The sequence below is a fragment of the Oncorhynchus kisutch genome, linkage group LG14 (genome assembly GCF_002021735.2).
Source record: "Oncorhynchus kisutch isolate 150728-3 linkage group LG14, Okis_V2, whole genome shotgun sequence".
Classification (NCBI taxonomy): domain Eukaryota; kingdom Metazoa; phylum Chordata; class Actinopteri; order Salmoniformes; family Salmonidae; genus Oncorhynchus; species Oncorhynchus kisutch.
In genome coordinates, this window is record NC_034187.2 from 64,980,637 (window position 1) to 64,997,578 (window position 16,942).

The following is a 16,942-nucleotide window of genomic DNA, read 5'->3' on the forward strand; positions in this document are numbered from 1 at the left end:
CGTTGGATTACTTCTGAGTTAGATTTCAGACTCCCTCGTTTCTAGACATGTACAGCACATCTCCTTTAATGCCAACTGTAGCAGAGTGCAGGCTGATGGTCTGGGTGAAGGCCTAGCATTTCCCTACTGTACTCTGGGATGTGTCTTTCTAACTCGGTCCTACATAGCCTATGTACAAAGAAGATGCTTCATGAATTTGAAATTGATCTGTGTGACTCTCTCTCACTCACTATCTCTCTCACTCAATCTGTCTCTCTTGCTCTCTTGAATTTGAAATTGATCTGTGTGACTCTCTCTCACTCACTATCTCTCTCACTCAATCTGTCTCTCTTGCTCTCATTCTCTCACTCACTATCTCTCTCACTCAATCTTTCTCTCTTGCTCTCACTCTCTCACTCACTATCTCTCTCACTCAATCTGTCTCTCTCTCTCGCTCTCACTCACTATCTCTCTCACTCAATCTGTCTCTTGCTCTCACTCTCGCTCTCACTCACTATCTCTCTCACTCAATCTGTCTCTCTTGCTCTCACTCTCTCGCTCTCACTCACTATCTCAATTCAATTCAAGGGCTTTATTGGCATGGGAAACGTGTTAACATTGCCAAAGCAAGTGAGGTAGATAATATAGAAAGTGAATTAAACAATAAAAATGAACAGTAAACATTACACATACAGAAGTTTCAAAACAATAAAGACATTACAAATGTCATATTATATATATACACAGTGTTTTAACAATGTACAAATGGTTAAGGTATACAAGGGAAAATAAATGAGCATAAATATGGGTTGTATTTACAATGGTGTTTGTTCTTCACTGGTTGCCCTTTTCTCGTGGCAACAGGTCACAAATCTTGCTGTTGTGATGGCACAGTGTGGATTTTCACCCAGTAGATATGGGAGTTTGATTTGATTGATTTGATTTGATTTTATCAAAATTGGATTTATTTTCAAATTCTTTGTGGATCTGTGTAATCTGAGGGAAATATGTCTCTCTAATATGGTCATACATTGGGCAGGAGGTTAGGAAGTGCAGCTCAGTTTCCACCTCATTTTGTGGGCAGTGAGCACATAGCCTGTCTTCTCTTGAGAGCCATGTCTGCCTACGGCGGCCTTTCTCAATAGCAAGGCTATGCTCACTGAGTCTGTACATAGTCAAAGCTTTCCTTAACTTTGGGTCAGTCACAGTGGTCAGGTATTCTGCCACTGTGTACTCTCTGTGTAGGGCCAAATAGCATTCTAGTTTGCTCTGTTTTTTTGTAAATTCTTTCCAGTGTGTCAAGTAATTATCTTTTGGTTTTCTCATGATTTGGTTGGGTCTAATTGTGCTGATGTCCTGGGGCTCTGTAGGGTGTGTTTGTGTTTGTGAACAGAGCCCCAGGACCAGCTTGCTTAGGGGACTCTTCTCCAGGTTCATCTCTCTGTAGGTGATGGCTTTGTTATGGAAGTTTTGGGAATCGCTTCCTTTTAGGTGGTTGTAGAATTTAACGACTCTTTTCTGGATTTTGATAATTAGTGGGTATCGGCCTAATTCTGCTCTGCTTGCATTATTTGGTGTTCTACGTTGTACACGGAGGATATTTTTGCAGAATTCTGCGTGCAGAGTCTCAATTTGGTGTTTGTCCCATTTTGTGAAGTCTTGGTTGGTGAGCGGACCCCAGACCTCACAACCATAGAGGGCAATGGGCTCTATGACTGATTCAAGTATTTTTAGCCAAATCCTAATTGGTATGTTGAAATTTGTTCCTTTTGATGGCATAGAATGCCCTTCTTGCCTTGTCTCTCAGATCGTTCACAGCTTTGTGGAAGTTACCTGTGGCGCTGATGTTTAGGCCAAGGTATGGATAGTTTTTTGTGTGCTCTCGGGCAACGGTGTCAAGATGGAATTTGTATTTGTGGTCCTGGTGACTGGACCTTTTTTGGAACACCATTATTTTGGTCTTACTGAGATTTACTGTCAGGGCCCAGGTCTGACAGAATCTGTGCATAAGGTCTAGGTGCTGCTGTAGGCCCCTCCTTGGTTGGTGACAGAAGCACCAGATCATCAGCAAACAGCAGACATTTGACTTCGGATTCTAGTAGGGTGAGGCCGGGTGCTGTAGACTTTTCTAGTGCCCGCGCCAATTCGTTGATATATATGTTGAAGAGGGTGGGGCTTAAGCTGCATCCCTGTCTCACCCCACGGCCCTGTGTGAAGAAATGTGTGTTTTTTGCCAATTTTAACCGCACACTTGTTGTTTGTGTACATGGATTTTATAATGTCGTATGTTTTACCCCCAACACCACTTTCCATCAATTTGTATAGCAGACCCTCATGCCAAATTGAGTCGAAGGCTTTTTTGAAATCAACAAAGCATGAGAAGACTTTGCCTTTGTTTTGGTTTGTTTGGTTGTCAATTAGGGTGTGCAGGGTGGATCTCTCTCACTCAATCTGTCTCTCTCGCTCTCACTTACTATCTCTCTCACTCAATCTGTCTTTCGCTCTCACTCTCTCGCTCTCGCTCACTATCTCTCTCACTCAGTCGGTCTCTCTCACTCTCTCGCTCTCACTCACTATCTCTCTCACTCAATCTGTCTCTCTTGCTCTCACTCACTCACTATTTCTCTCACTCAATCTGTCTCTCTTGCTCTCACTCACTATCTCTCTCACTCAATCTGTCTCTCTCACTCACTATCTCTCTGTCACTCAATCTGTCTCTCTCTCACTCAATCTGTCTCTCTCTCAGACCGGCAGGACCTGGAGGAGCCCTCTAAGGTAGACCAGCTCCAGGAGCCTCTACTGGAAGCTCTGAAGATCTACGTGAGGAAGAGGAGGCCCAGCAAGCCACACATGTTCCCCAAGACCCTGATGAAGATCACTGACCTCCGCAGCATCAGCGCCAAAGGTACAGACATCACAGAGAAGAATATACTAATAAAACTGAGTAGAAATGAGCCCACTATAGATTCAATGGCAGTTCAGTAGGAAAACATTTTACACTAATGCCCTAAAACATCATTTTGCAATACGTTGGTTTTGCAATATGTCCTTTCCTCTCCCTCCAGGTGCGGAGCGGGTCATCTCGCTGAAGATGGAGATCCCTGGGTCCATGCCTCCTCTGATCCAGGAGATGCTGGAGAACTCAGAGGGCCAAGACGGCCAGAGCAGCACCGAGGGCGAGGACGGCAGCAGCCCCAAGAAGGGAATCCCTAAGGGGGGTAAATCCTGCCCTGTGTCCCCTGACCCTGACCCAGATGCTTCAGACAGCGAAGGGCCCACAGCGGCCCCCAAGGAGGAGGAGGAAGAGGACCCCTAGGTCCCCGTTGGAACTCAGGGCCTCTCAGACTGACACTCTCTCTCTCGCTGACATTCCTTTGCAAAAAAAAAAAAAAAAACTGAAAATAGGTAAACCGCACGGTGTACCAGGCATAGTGGACCCCCCTCCTTCTCCCCTCTCCTCTCCTCCTCCCCTCAGGCCGTTGGTCCCTTAATGAACCACCACCACCTTTGCTTGTTCTTATGTTATCCTTTACGTTTGTTTTTTTCCTTCTCTCTATTTATCACTTTATTTTCCCTTAAAAAAATGACAACACTAAAACCTAAAAGGACCAGTGGTTGGTTTGTGTATAATTCTACATTTATTGAGCTCTTATTTTGGCGTTGTGTCTTGGGGACAAGGGTGTGATTGGTCGAGTTGGGTTTGACCTCGCCCAGCCACGCCCACTTACTTGTTGTACACAAAGGTCATAGGTCATCCTCCTCAGGTCTCCTGTATAAATTCATCCCTGCATGATGGACTCGACAAGTTTAATAAGTAGTTTTAATCTCTCCCTTTCTGTCTCTCTCTCTCTCTCTCTCTCGGTCTCTCTCTCTCTCTCTGTCTCTCTCTCTCCCTCTACTGTCTCTCTCCCTCTCTCTCTCTGTCTCTCTCCCTCTCTGTCTGTCTGTCTGTCTGTCTCTCTCTGTCTCTCTCTTTGTCTCTCTCCCTCTACTGTCTCTCTCTCTCTGTCTCTCTCCCTCTCTCTCTGTCTCTCTCGCTCTCTGTCTCTCTCTCTCTCTGTCTCTCTCTCTCTCTGTCTCTCTCTCTCTCTGTTTCTCTCTCTCTCTGTCTCTCTCTCTCTCTGTCTCTCTCTCCCTCTACTGTCTCTCTCTCCCTCTACTGTCTCTCTCCCTCTCGGTCTCTCTCCCTCTCTCTCTCTGTCTCTCTCCCTCTCTCTCTCTGTCTCTCTCCCTCTCTCTCTCTGTCTCTCTCTCTCTCTGTCTCTCTCTCCCTCTACTGTCTCTCTCCCTCTCTCACTCTGTCTCATATTGTTGGAATACATTGTATATACCATTGTTAGAAATCTGTCTGTTTCTATGATGAATTTTGTGGTGCTTTTTCCATTGTGTTAAATATTATTGTTTGATGCGAAACAGTACATACATGACAAAGTTCAAAAGGGGGCTAAAATGTAAAAGTCCTTTACAAAAACAGTCATATAGACTGTTCTTGCATATAGACAGTATGGAAGACTAATACTTTATATTTGTTCCTCTATTTAAAGCTGTTTTTGGTTTTGTCTTTTATAACTCATTATGTTGACGTCTCCATCAGTTTACATTACATCACCATAAAGCCAGAGTGCTAGAGGCTTGTCTCCCCTGTCAGTGGCTGCATCTCTTCAGCTGCTTCCTCAGACTGTCGAGGCCATAGATATACAATGACTAGATTGAATCTAGATAAACTATTACCAGATTGGATCTGTCTATCATAGATAACAGACTGTAATTTAATGTACAGGGCTTCTGAGGTTAAAAGGATTCTGAGATTTTATCATTAAATGACATTCCCAGAGAGAAACCAAGCAGTCTTAACAAGTGACATCTCTGGGGAAAGATAAGGGTTAAGCGACTCTCTTTGACAAAGACTTTCCTTAACCCAAGCTTGTGCCACTGAGAAATGTAGATTTTTTATTTTTATGAATTTGGTTATACATTTGAAGTTTCCTTGCAATTCTCTTGAACATTCTCCACAATCTGTGCAGTTAAATGCATTCTTATTACAGTGTTAAAATGTAAATGACTTCTCTTCTCTGATTCAATCTAGTAATTATACATTAATGGCTGTCAGCAACTACAAGCGTCTGCGCAACACAAAATGCACATTGCGTTCTGGGCCAGGATTACAAAGGAGTCCTGTAGGCCCAGAATCACTACCTACCCCTTCTTACATATTTGCATACATAAGTGTCTTGTTTTGGAAGGAAACCACGGGGACATTGCAATCGTTAAAATACATATTCATGACCTAACCGCTCGGCCGGGAAGATTGTACACTAGACTCTAGTAGCCACTGTGCATTCTTAGTTATAGTCCTACAGAGTGACTGACCGTTGCCTTGCTCCTCCACAAGTCCTGTGCATAACTACAGTGATGCAAAGGAGATTCTTTACACGACCCTTAACCCCTGAGACGTGCAGTAATTATAGATAGACAAGCTCGGGTAGCGTTCATTTGGTTTGCAACATCACAGAATGTTTGGATATAAATATATTATGTAAACATGCGCTTCTCTATCATGTAGAATAGGGAATCATGTCAGCTCTAAAACAAGAATATATTTTCCTGAACGTTGCATCTCCTGAACCCAACCCTGCTTTGTGTTTTGGACGGGAGATCCACTAGACAGCACTTTTTCTCAGGGATGAGGAATGATGTCCCATATCGGCCACAGCCACAACAGCCTTTCTGATCTTCTAAATATATTCTTAGTAAAGCTGGTTTTCTTTAGAGCCTAAGGGCTAAATTTAGTCCATAGCACTGAAGATCTGCGGAATCCCGCGATTAAAATGTAAAGGCAATGTTCCCACTTTCGCGGAGACTGCATTCACGGTAAACGCTGCATATGTCTGCTCAATCGGAAATTACACTGTTCTTCAGCTCTACGGATTGGATCTAACTCTAAATCACAGATACGAATTTGGACACTATTTATAAAGTTAATAGCCTAGAATCCACACTGAATATTGCTCTGTTCGTTTCACTGTTGTGTGGAAGCCAGGCTATAGACAATATAATTTATTCAGATGTTGACCAGTTACTCAACTAGCACAAAGGCAATACTTCTCATAGTACTTATAGAAAACTTGAAAGTGAATTATATGTAGCCGACATAATGTTAAGGGTGATAGTAATAAACAGTTTTCTTTATCATTCTTAAGGGTAATAATAATTTGGCATAAACTGTTATGGGTGATTATTGAGTCACTCATCTCAGAGGTATAAAGAGTTTTTTAAATTCTGAATAGAGGCAAACATTTTCCCACAAAGGGAACAGATGACCACTGTAGTCAGTCAGCTAGAAGGTTGGGGTCAATTCCTGTTGGATTATTTCAGTTTGCTTCCTGAATAGACTGAATTGATATGGAATTGACCCCAACCCTGGCTAGAACCTTTCAGAACCATCTCACACACAACCATCTCCTCTCCTCCATATCAACACCACACGTAATAGATACATATCTTAAGTGGAAAACAAAACTGTCTCCGTTGTTCCATGTTTGAATGTGAGTCCAGGCTTTACATAGGAATGATATGCAGTGTTAAAGGAATACTTACTTTAAAGCAGCGTTTTGTCAAATTCATTGCATCTCATTGTATGTATGACAAAAAATTAAATGCTCTCTTTCCCTCCAAGGGAGAGAGGGATGTAGGGTAAAACAATCCTGGTGGCTCATCACAAGAGCAGTGTGGGTGAATCTCAATAGTCTTCCCTACATTCCTCTCCCTTGATGCCGCGCCTCCTTCTCAAAACGCATTGGAGGAAAGGGTGCAAAACCTCAGACCTTCTACAATGTGTGTTGTTGAGGTGAGGAATGGAGGATGTGATGAATCACGGAAAGACTTCTGACATTTACCCTGAGTGTCTTTGAAGTTGGAGAACTTATTTCACAGCTGAAGAATGTCTACATCCATCTCCCTAGTGACCTGAGCGCCACCTACAGGCACCAGGTGACACGGCAGGGAACTCAATCCATTCCACAATGCCGAATTTACATTGGTTTCTGTTGAATGTTGTACCGATGTAACTGTTAATATTTACTACTACTATCTCACTGCAGACTTGTTCATGTATTAGATGGTGTGTGTGTGGTGTGCTTTATGGCTCAACTAATGGCAGCTTTAGGCTATCTGACCTCTCAGAGCTTCATCTCATAGCCAGCCCCTCTTGGGTAGCAGCTGCTCACCCCCACATCATTTAGGACCAAAATGGTCTCAGTACCTGAGCATGGGTTCACAATAGGGTTGCAAAATTCCAGAAACCTTCCCCAAATTCCTTTTTTTGGTGAGCGGGGGGGGTCATGGTCAGAGGATTTTCGTAATCAAGAGGGAATAAGCTAAAGGAATTTCCAACGTGGAATTCTTCAATTTGTGAAACGTTTCCATCATTTCGAAACCCTAGTTACCCCGATGTCATCGCTGATCAAACAACAGAGGTGCTTTCCCCTCTTCAGTTGGAATGCCAAGCAGCTGTCACTAAATCAATCAACTGACAGAAATTTGTTTAAGTCAATAAACGGAATAAGATCAATACATGTACCGGAAGGGGGCAACGTACTGAACATTGCAGATAGAAATACACTGAATAGATTTGGCACAACGCATCCATACTCTACAAGTCAGTGGTGTCTGTTCTATGCAACGTATTCCTATATTCATGTTCCACCGCTGTGCCCTACATTATCCAACTATCCAGTAGAAGCTTGACTGTGAACCTCAAAAAAATGTACCTTCGAAAGCAACTTTGTTGTTATGCCTGTTCAAAAATGTTCAAAAGTTTAACATTTACAAGTAATGTATATGATTGCCTTTTTCACCCCATCGGTATCAGAAAATCTCATTGTCATCATATGCAGTGTTGTATAGTTCGTGTTATTATGAAGAGACATGATCAAATTATGGTTGAGTTTTCTTAACTTTGTTTTTCTGGAGGGTGGGCAGGGCAGCAGGGAGTTGTCATGGTGATTATACATTTACCCAGAACCTCCTGCTGGCCTGGTGGGAAGAGAAAGCAGGACGTCCTCATAGGGAGCTTTACAGTGAGCTTCTATCTTGTTTTCGTTTTCAATATTGTCTGTTTGTATATTAACAATGCTTTATATGTTCATATACTGTTTAACTTTACCATGAAATGCCCTGGCAAAGTAATACAAATATATTTATTTTAAAATACATAACGTGTGAACGTGTTATAACCCGAATATTTAGATTTACTGTCGAAGCCTTGAATAGTGTGTGTGTGTGTGTGTGTGTGTGTGTGTGTGTGTGTGTGTGTGTGTGTGTGTGTGTGAGAGAGAGAGAGAGAGAGAGAGAGAGAGAATTGTGTTCCTACGGTTCTGCTCTGCAGGAAATAGAGTGAACTCAATTAAGAAAATCTTACAGAAAACCCAACGGTCTGAGAATAATTTACATTTCATTGTTTACTTCCAAGTTCATGTTCAAAAAGGTACATAGTCTCTTTACTTTTTAAACAGTTCAAATGTGCTGAAGCACCGCGTTCCTAACTTCTAAAAGCTGCTTAGGACAAATACAGAACATTTCCATGGTAATAATAATAATTTAAAAAACAAAATAGTTTTGTATGTATAATAAAAAGTGTAAAACACCTACACAGTAGAAAGCATGAAACGTCACCATTAAAATTAAAGGGGGGGGGGGGGGGGGGGATGTACAAAAGTCTGTGGGACACAGCACAGGGGTATTTCAACCAGCGTGTGTCTGGTCCTGGTTGAATACTTCAAAACTAAATTCTTCCTTCTTACGTTGAAATAATCACATGATATTTAAACATGACTGGATATTTATACAACCACTGCCTACACCTATCCCACCTCTCAGATGATTTCTTCTAGAAAGTCAAGGAAGGATGCACGTTAAAATTACTCAAGCGATGTGTGTGCAAATGGCTGTTCAAATTGTTTAAAAACCCATCCTTCCTGATTTCATCAAGGTGATCACAGATCATAATTGATTAGATAGGTGACAGCATGGGGTACCAACCAATGAAGATCTGTGATTACTTTAAGGGAGGGAGAAAGCATTGGAACAGAGCCTGTGTGGGAAGGATTCCATGGTCTAGTCGAACATGTCGTACTGATCGTCGTCTGACCCTGACGCTGACTCAGCAAAGTACTTCACTTCCTTCTTGGCCCTGCTTCTGCACGGTCGGTCTCGGGATGCCGTGCCGGATTGGCTGAAACGGTTGGAGTCTACATCATCATCATCTGACATGGGGGGTGGGGTCACGGCTGCTTTCTTTGACAGTTTCTACACAGGGAGAAGACGAGAAGACTAAGTATCTTGTTGTATGGAAGTCTTCGTTTTTTAGTATCTTCTTATATCCTATATGATTCAATGACACACACACTGTCTTACCCTACTGGTAGGGGCTTTGGGTGTTTTCCCAGGAGTCTTCTTGGGACTGAAATCATCCTCTTCAGATTCAGACTGTTTCCTCTTCCTCCCTCCGCCTTTACCTACACAGGTAAGGAAAAACACACCCAGGTTACACTCGGTTCACACCCAGGTTACACTCGGTTTACACCCAGGTTACACTCGGTTTACACCCAGGTTACACTCGGTTCACACCCTTTTATAGTCAGTTTACACTTGTCAATCTTTTATATTCATAGAGAAATAGAGTAAGCTTACTGACTCCACTGGTCATTGTGAGGTAAGCCTGTACCTTTGAGTGGTGTTGCAGGCTTCTTGGAGCCGGTATCTGAGTCGGAGTCCCAAACGGACGTGTCCAACTTCTGTTTTGATGGCTCTTTGGGTACTGGTGCTTTCCTGGGTTTGGGAGCTGCATCCGAAGGCTTCTTCACTGCTGTGGGTAACAGAGATCAATAATAACAAGGATCTCAGCAAGACACCATGGCTGTGTCTAAAAAGGCACCCTATTCCCTATATAGTGCACTACTATAAACCAGAGCCCTATTCCCTATATAGTGCACTACTATAGACCAGAGCCCTATTCCCTATATAGTGCACTACTATAGACCAGAGCCCTATTCCCTATATAGTGCACTACTATAGACCAGAGCCCTATTCCCTATATAGTGCACTACTATAGACCAGAGCCCTATTCCCTATATAGTGCACTACTATAGACCAGAGCCCTATTCCCTATATAGTGCACTTTATTCAGCAGCATTATCCGTATCTTTTTAACCCCCCTTGGTAGTGAGATTTGTAGGAGGGATTCCTGGCATTACTCATCTCATATGTATATAATGTATTCTGTACTACTCTACTGTATCTCTGTCCGTTCCACTCTGACATCGCTCGTCCATATATGTATATAGTCTTCATTCATTCCTACTTAGATGTGTGTGTATTGGGTATATGTTGTGTAATTTGTTAGATATTACTTGTTAGATATTACTGCACTGTCGGAGTTGGAAGCACAAGCATTTTGCTACACCAGCAATAACATCTGCTAATCACGTGTAGGTGACCAATAAAATGTGAATTGATTTGAGATTTGCATTAGTGTTCCCTCTAGCGGCAGATGTGGGTGTTACCAGTCAGAAATTGTAATGTAATAGCGGTCATACAACATCATACGAATTGGATGTCGAAAGTATCATACGTGTTGGAAGGACATATAGTATTATACGTCTTGCTCTGAGACCAGGCTGCTTGTTGTGTCAAAGGAAAGGATAATTTTTCCTAGAATGTCATGAGAATTAGGTCAAGGTTAGGAAAAAGGTCAGGGGAAAGGTTAGCTAAAATGCTAGTTGTCTCCGACGCGACTCGAACACACAACCTCTTGATCACGGTATACGCCCACCCATCCTCCCTGACCAACCTCCCTATTGTTCTGTCTTAAGTAAGCAGACCATTATTTAATTTGAAACGTAAGAAGTACTTAATGAAGGTACACAAATGTACGTCTGTTTAATGTGGCCAGGCTGTAGATACATATTTGGCTCTGTGTGTTACCTTTCTTAGCTGGGACAGGTTTGTCGAAGGCAGAGCTGCTGGAGTATGAGAAGGCCTTGTCATCCCCGTCACTGTCCAACTTCAGATCGTCTGGAAGAGAAGAGTAACAGACATTAACCCTCAGATGAACGCAGGGACTAGGAGCTTATTTATAGACAAAAGTCCTTTTTCATAGACAAACACACAAGACTGGAAATTAAAACAAGAAATATACATCTAATCTTTTACTAAAGAAAGTACAAGACAAGGCAAACATGCTGACCTTGCTGTGTGAACTCACCACTGTCATTGCTCTTTTCAGAGGAGCAGGCTGATTTGGAGGAGGAGAATATACTCTCTGGTTCCTTCTTCTTCTTTGCTGGTGAGACGGTGGTGGTCTGTTTGGGCGATGGGAAGATATCTTCATCATCATTGCTGTGGTCATTGTATCGGTCTTTAGTTTCGGAGGAGGCAGTGAAGTCATCTTTGCAGGGCCGGGCTGGCGAGGATGCAGCATCATCATCATCTTCCTCTCCTCCATCCTCTTCCTCGCTGAAGTCAAATGTGTACTTGGGCTTGGCCGCTGAGGAACAGACAAAGTTCATTATAAATGTGGGTGTGTTTTGAATCACTTGTTGTAGTTTGATCGATTTGTAATGATTTCTGAAAGGCAGCATGTCCTAAAAGCCCACTACTAGCGATAAGGAAGAGCTACAGAGTTCATAGTGTGAGTCAAATCAGTGTTTTGAGAGCTGACAACCGTAGCATAACCTCTCCTATTGCATATGGATTGCGTCACGCTGCTGTCAGACTTCAGGCTCATCAAGCCAGGGAGAACCAGACGTTCAAAGAGCTGATAGAGTTTCAAGTTATAGTCACCCCAGGTGACAGACAGCATAGTGTGTAGAATGACAATGAGGCAAAACTATTATGTTAGAATTAGCAAGGCCAGAGAGTTGTCTGACCACGTGACCTGCAAAGGGAAAAGATCACTGCCATTACATTGCTTTCTAACCAAGGAACATGAATTGAGGAGTGAACTGGGGTAGACAGGATATCCATCAACACTTGGAGGACAAATGGAATTAAATAAAAAAGCGTCTATATTGCAAAAAGTAGAACCACAACGTTTCTTCTTTCGGGTTTTTACAGAAATAACAATGAGGCTTTTAAACATTTCAAAATGGCCTCAAGGACCAATCACAAAGAATATGCAATTAAAAACATAAGATTGGTTAAAACAGTTTAAGAAAAACCAACCAATCAACTACGTGACTGGACCAGAAAAAAACTCTAGGCCCAGATAATCTCTCATAGACAGATAAACAGAACTGGTACAATCTGTGGTGAAGGAATGGGACGAGCAGCAGGAGTTTCAGGGTTTCAGGGTTTTTCATTACTGGTGTCATTACTGGCATCTTTCCAATTTCGGAAGGGGAGGTGACATTCAAAGTGAGAGAGAGAGCTACTCGTTCCGGTGCTGTTCCTCATTCTAGCATCTCTTCAGCTCTTCTCTTTACAGGTATAGACCCAGAACTTAAATCGAGCAGCTGACCAATTACACAAGACTTTAGTTCTGGGTTAACTGAGATTAGGGCCCAGTTAACTACTGTGATCAGGAAAAATGCCTTTCCCTAGTTCTAACAGGACAGTGAACACGAAGAAAACACCCTAAACCACAGTGAAAAAGGAAGCTACTGTCTGAACTTATCCAACACAAACCACTCTGTTTTAATGGTGTGTCCTAATAAACACAACCCTGTAGGTAAGTGGTTACCTGAGGCCCGTTGTGACTTGGTGTCTCGGGGGATGACCACAGGTTCACTGTCCTCCAGGTCGCTCTCTGATTTGGACTCATCCTCCGACCAGGGGTTACGCTTCTTCACCTTCTTACCAGATGATCCTTTGGGTGTGGGGGGTTTCCTGGCTCTGGGAGTACCTGATATAGAGAACATTTAGTCATTCAGATTTCAGGTCTTTTATTTAGTAGCCATGAAGTGTGATTAAAGTAAATGAGCGCCAAAGTTTCCTCTAGTGGTAGAACTCCCAACTACAAATTGCCCCAAGAGGAAGGGATACAATCCTTGAGTCTACCACCTACCCGTCTATCCCTCTCATATGTATCCCCTTCTCCCCCAATTCATGACTCTACCCCAATAAAGATGAGACACATGAAAGGAGAATGGAACATCTGCTGACCTGGCTCCTTCTTCTCCTGTTTGACCCGGGGGGCCTTGGGCTTGGCTGGGGTTGGGGCTGGTGTATTAGAGGAGGAGTTGAGGGAGTTCTCCCCTGTTCCTCCATCTGATCCCAGTACTCCCATCTCATCATCAAACTCCAGCTTCATCACCAGGTCTGCATCACCCTGAGAGGCCAACACACACACACACACACACACACAGCTGAGTTATGACGGAGGAATACAGTTGATCTAAGCTCATACGGCACTGGGTGTAAATCATCAACTTCAATGGTTGGAATTGTCTGGAAACATTACAGACCGGACCGTTAATAATGAAGCATAGAGAGGATTCATCTTAAATATGACATGTTAAACCTTCTTCTTCTTGGTCATCTTCTTGGAGGCGTCAGTCTTCATGGCCTGTGTGATGGTGGGTACGACCCTGCGGCCGTACAGCGAGGGCAGCGTCTCCTCCAGGTGCAGTTTCTTCACCTTGGGTTTGCCCACCTTGCCCTTCACCAGCTTGGTGCCTCTACCTGCACTCATGTCTGCCTGCTCCTGGGCCTCGATTTTCTGTCACATGCACAGGGAGAGAACACACACCACAGGGACTTTTTGTAAATGGTCGAAGTCACTTGTATTGAGGTGACGGTTTATAGTGAAAGGAGATAAAAGCCAAACATATACGAATAGATCTGCTGTCAGTAAAGCCTGGAGAAAGAAACCTGGAGATTAACCGACTTCTCCCCAACAAAAGCAGTCTCGATTGTAGTCCCTTCTTAAGCAGTGACTTAGATGAGTGACTTAGATGAGTGACTCAGATGAGTGACAGATGAGTGACTCTGCTGCACAGTGCTGGTACCACTCACATCCAGTTCTTCAATGAAGACAGCCAGGTCCTCCTTCCACAGATCCTCAGGAGACTTCCTCTGCAGCTCATTCAACTCCCCTTTCTGTTGAACAACACACACTCAGTTGATAAAAGACATGGTGCTAGTAACACAGAGTGTGTGGGTTCCTTTCCCTCTGCGATCACATACACGTATTAAAAAAGCACTGATATTCACACACTATGCTCCCAGAACAACACACACACAACCGCTCAAAGAGACACTCAGCCCCTGACTACTTGTGTAATGTTGCTGCAAATTAATAGCCCTTTGGGGATGATAAAGATCTATTGAATAGAATTGCAAGTCTTTGACAGGCAGGTGTCTACACCCTTCCTCTCTGAGTCTGTACCTTAATGTCTCTCTGTCGGAGCAGCTCGTCCACCTTCTCCTTGGACAGGCACCACAGAGGCATGTTGAGGATGTAGTTGAAGTTTGGTCCCGACAATGACACAGAGTCCACAGAGCCGTCACTGTCATTACCATCACGATCATCCTCCTCCAGAGCCTATAGAGAGACCAGGAAGATGTCCAATCAGAATACAGGGTCTCAGCCAGTCACAGGGCTGAAGGGTGGACAGTGGCAGGATGATAACAGTACCTTTTCCTGTGCTTTGGTCCATGCTACCACAGGGTCCGAATCAAAGCCTTTCTGCACCAGCATCCTGATCAGATCCCTCTTAGACTTGTTCTCTATAGACAAACAACATTAATATAGCAGTACTCTAGTACCAAATTGCCAATTGAAATAAATATTGAGGGAGAGACAGAGGGAGAGGCAGAGGGAGAGACAGAGGCAGAGACAGAGGGAGAGACAGAGGGAGAGACAGAGGGAGAGGGAGAGACAGAGGGAGAAGCAGAGGGAGAGACAGAGGCAGAGGGAGAGACAGAGGGAGAGACAGAGGCATAGACAGAGACAGGGGCAGAGGGAGAGACAGAGGCAGAGGGAGAGACAGAGGGAGAGACAGAGACAGAGACAGGGGCAGAGGGAGAGACAGAGACAGGGGCAGAGACCGGGGCAGAGAGAGGGGGAGACAGAGACAGGGGCAGAGACAGGGGCAGAGGCAGAGGGAGAGACAGAGGCAGAGGGAGAGACAGATGGAGAGACAGAGACAGGGGCAGAGACAGGGGCAGAGACAGAGGCAGAGACAGAGGCAGAGGGAGAGACAGAGGGAGAGACAGAGGCAGAGACAGAGGCAGAGACAGGGGCAGAGACAGAGACAGGGACAGAGGGAGAAGCAGAGGGAGAGACAGGGGCAGAGACAGGGGCAGAGACAGGGGCAGAGGGAGAGACAGAGACAGGGGCAGAGGGAGAGACAGGGGCAGAGGGAGAGACAGGGGCAGAGGGAGAGACAGGGGCAGAGGGAGAGACAGAGGCAGAGGGAGAGACAGAGACAGAGGGAGAGACAGAGGGAGAGGCAGAGACAGAGGCAGATGGAGAGACAGAGACAGGGGCAGAGAGAGGGGGAGACAGAGACAGGGGCAGAGACAGGGGCAGAGGGAGAGACAGAGGCAGAGACAGGGGCAGAGACAGGGGCAGAGACAGGGGCAGAGACAGGGGCAGAGGGAGAGACAGAGACAGGGGCAGAGACAGAGACAGAGGGAGAGACAAAGACAGAGGGAGAGACAAAGACAGGGGCAGAGGGAGAGACAGAGACAGGGGCAGAGGGAGAGACCGAGACAGGGGCAGAGGGAGAGACAGATGGAGAGACAGGGGCAGAGGGAGAGAGAGGGAGAGACAGAGACAGGGGCAGAGGCAGAGACAGAGGCAGAGACAGATGGCGAGACAGATGGAGAGACAGATGGAGAGACAGAGACAGGGGCAGAGGGAGAGAGAGACAGAGACAGGGGCAGAGACAGGGGCAGAGACAGGGGCAGAGAGAGGGGCAGAGAGAGGGGCAGAGAGAGGGGGAGACAGAGACAGGGGCAGAGACAGGGGCAGAGACAGAGACAGGGGCAGAGACAGGGGCAGAGGGAGAGACAGAGGCAGAGGGAGAGACAGGGGCAGAGACAGGGACAGAGACAGGGGCAGAGGGAGAGACAGAGACAGAGGCAGAGACAGAGGCAGAGGCAGAGACAGGGGCAGAGACAGGGGCAGAGACAGGGGCAGAGACAGAGGGAGAGACAGGGGCAGAGGGAGAGACAGGGGCAGAGGGAGAGACAGAGGCAGAGGGAGAGACAGAGACAGATACAGAGACAGAGGGAGAGACAGAGGCAGAGACAGAGGCAGATGGAGAGACAGAGACAGGGGCAGAGAGAGGGGGAGACAGGGGCAGAGACAGGGGCAGAGGGAGAGACAGAGACAGAGGGAGAGACAGAGGGAGAGACAGAGGCAGAGACAGAGGCAGAGACAGAGGCAGAGACAGGGGCAGAGACAGAGGGAGAGACAGAGACAGAGGCAGAGGGAGAGACAGAGACAGAGGCAGAGACAGGGGCAGAGACAGGGACAGAGGGAGAGACAGAGACAGAGACAGAGGGAGAGACAGAGGGAGAGACAGAGGGAGAGGGAGAGACAGAGGCAGAGACAGAGACAGAGGCAGAGACAGAGGCAGAGACAGGGGCAGAGACAGGGGCAGAGACAGAGGGAGAGACAGAGGGAGAGACAGAGGGAGAGACAGAGGGAGAGACAGAGGGAGAGACAGAGACAGAGGCAGAGACAGGGGCAGAGACAGAGACAGAGGGAGAGGCAGGGGCAGAGGGAGAGACAGAGGGAGAGACAGGGGCAGAGACAGGGGCAGAGACAGGGGCAGAGACAGAGGGAGAGGCAGAGGGAGAGACAGAGGCAGAGGCAGAGGCAGAGACAGAGACAGAGACAGGGGCAGAGACAGGGGCAGAGACAGGGGCAGAGACAGAGGGAGAGACAGAGGGAGAGACAGAGGCAGAGGGAGAGACAGAGGCAGAGGGAGAGACAGAGACAGAGGCAGAGGGA

The 16,942-nt window shown here is 45.6% G+C and overlaps 2 protein-coding genes across 7 annotated transcripts in view; one reads left to right on the top strand and one right to left on the bottom strand.

Moving 5' to 3' along the window:
• Nucleotides 1-3,374, top strand: part of LOC109887187 (retinoic acid receptor beta) — a 156,332-nt gene extending 152,958 nt beyond the window's left edge. For both annotated transcript variants that reach the window (XM_031788753.1, XM_031788754.1), the window contains exons 7-8: nt 2,726-2,884; nt 3,045-3,374. In XM_031788753.1, the coding sequence (XP_031644613.1) occupies nt 2,726-2,884; nt 3,045-3,295 (410 nt within the window). In that variant the 3' untranslated portion in view covers nt 3,296-3,374. The remainder of the gene's footprint in view (nt 1-2,725; nt 2,885-3,044) is intronic.
• Nucleotides 3,375-8,418: 5,044 nt separating this feature from the next.
• The window catches only part of LOC109904415 (DNA topoisomerase 2-beta-like), a 52,054-nt gene continuing 43,530 nt past the window's right edge, over nt 8,419-16,942 (bottom strand). For 3 of the 5 annotated variants that reach the window (XM_031788759.1, XM_031788757.1, XM_031788761.1), the window contains 11 exons: nt 14,615-14,706; nt 14,366-14,521; nt 13,993-14,076; nt 13,499-13,696; nt 13,141-13,306; nt 12,719-12,880; nt 11,243-11,524; nt 10,963-11,052; nt 9,704-9,844; nt 9,394-9,494; nt 8,419-9,285 (listed from right to left, as the gene is read on the bottom strand). In XM_031788759.1, the coding sequence (XP_031644619.1) occupies nt 9,094-9,285; nt 9,394-9,494; nt 9,704-9,844; nt 10,963-11,052; nt 11,243-11,524; nt 12,719-12,880; nt 13,141-13,306; nt 13,499-13,696; nt 13,993-14,076; nt 14,366-14,521; nt 14,615-14,706 (1,664 nt within the window). In that variant the 3' untranslated portion in view covers nt 8,419-9,093. The remainder of the gene's footprint in view (nt 9,286-9,393; nt 9,495-9,703; nt 9,845-10,962; nt 11,053-11,242; nt 11,525-12,718; nt 12,881-13,140; nt 13,307-13,498; nt 13,697-13,992; nt 14,077-14,365; nt 14,522-14,614; nt 14,707-16,942) is intronic. The other 2 variants (XM_031788760.1, XM_031788758.1) reach the window with 1 other exon arrangement.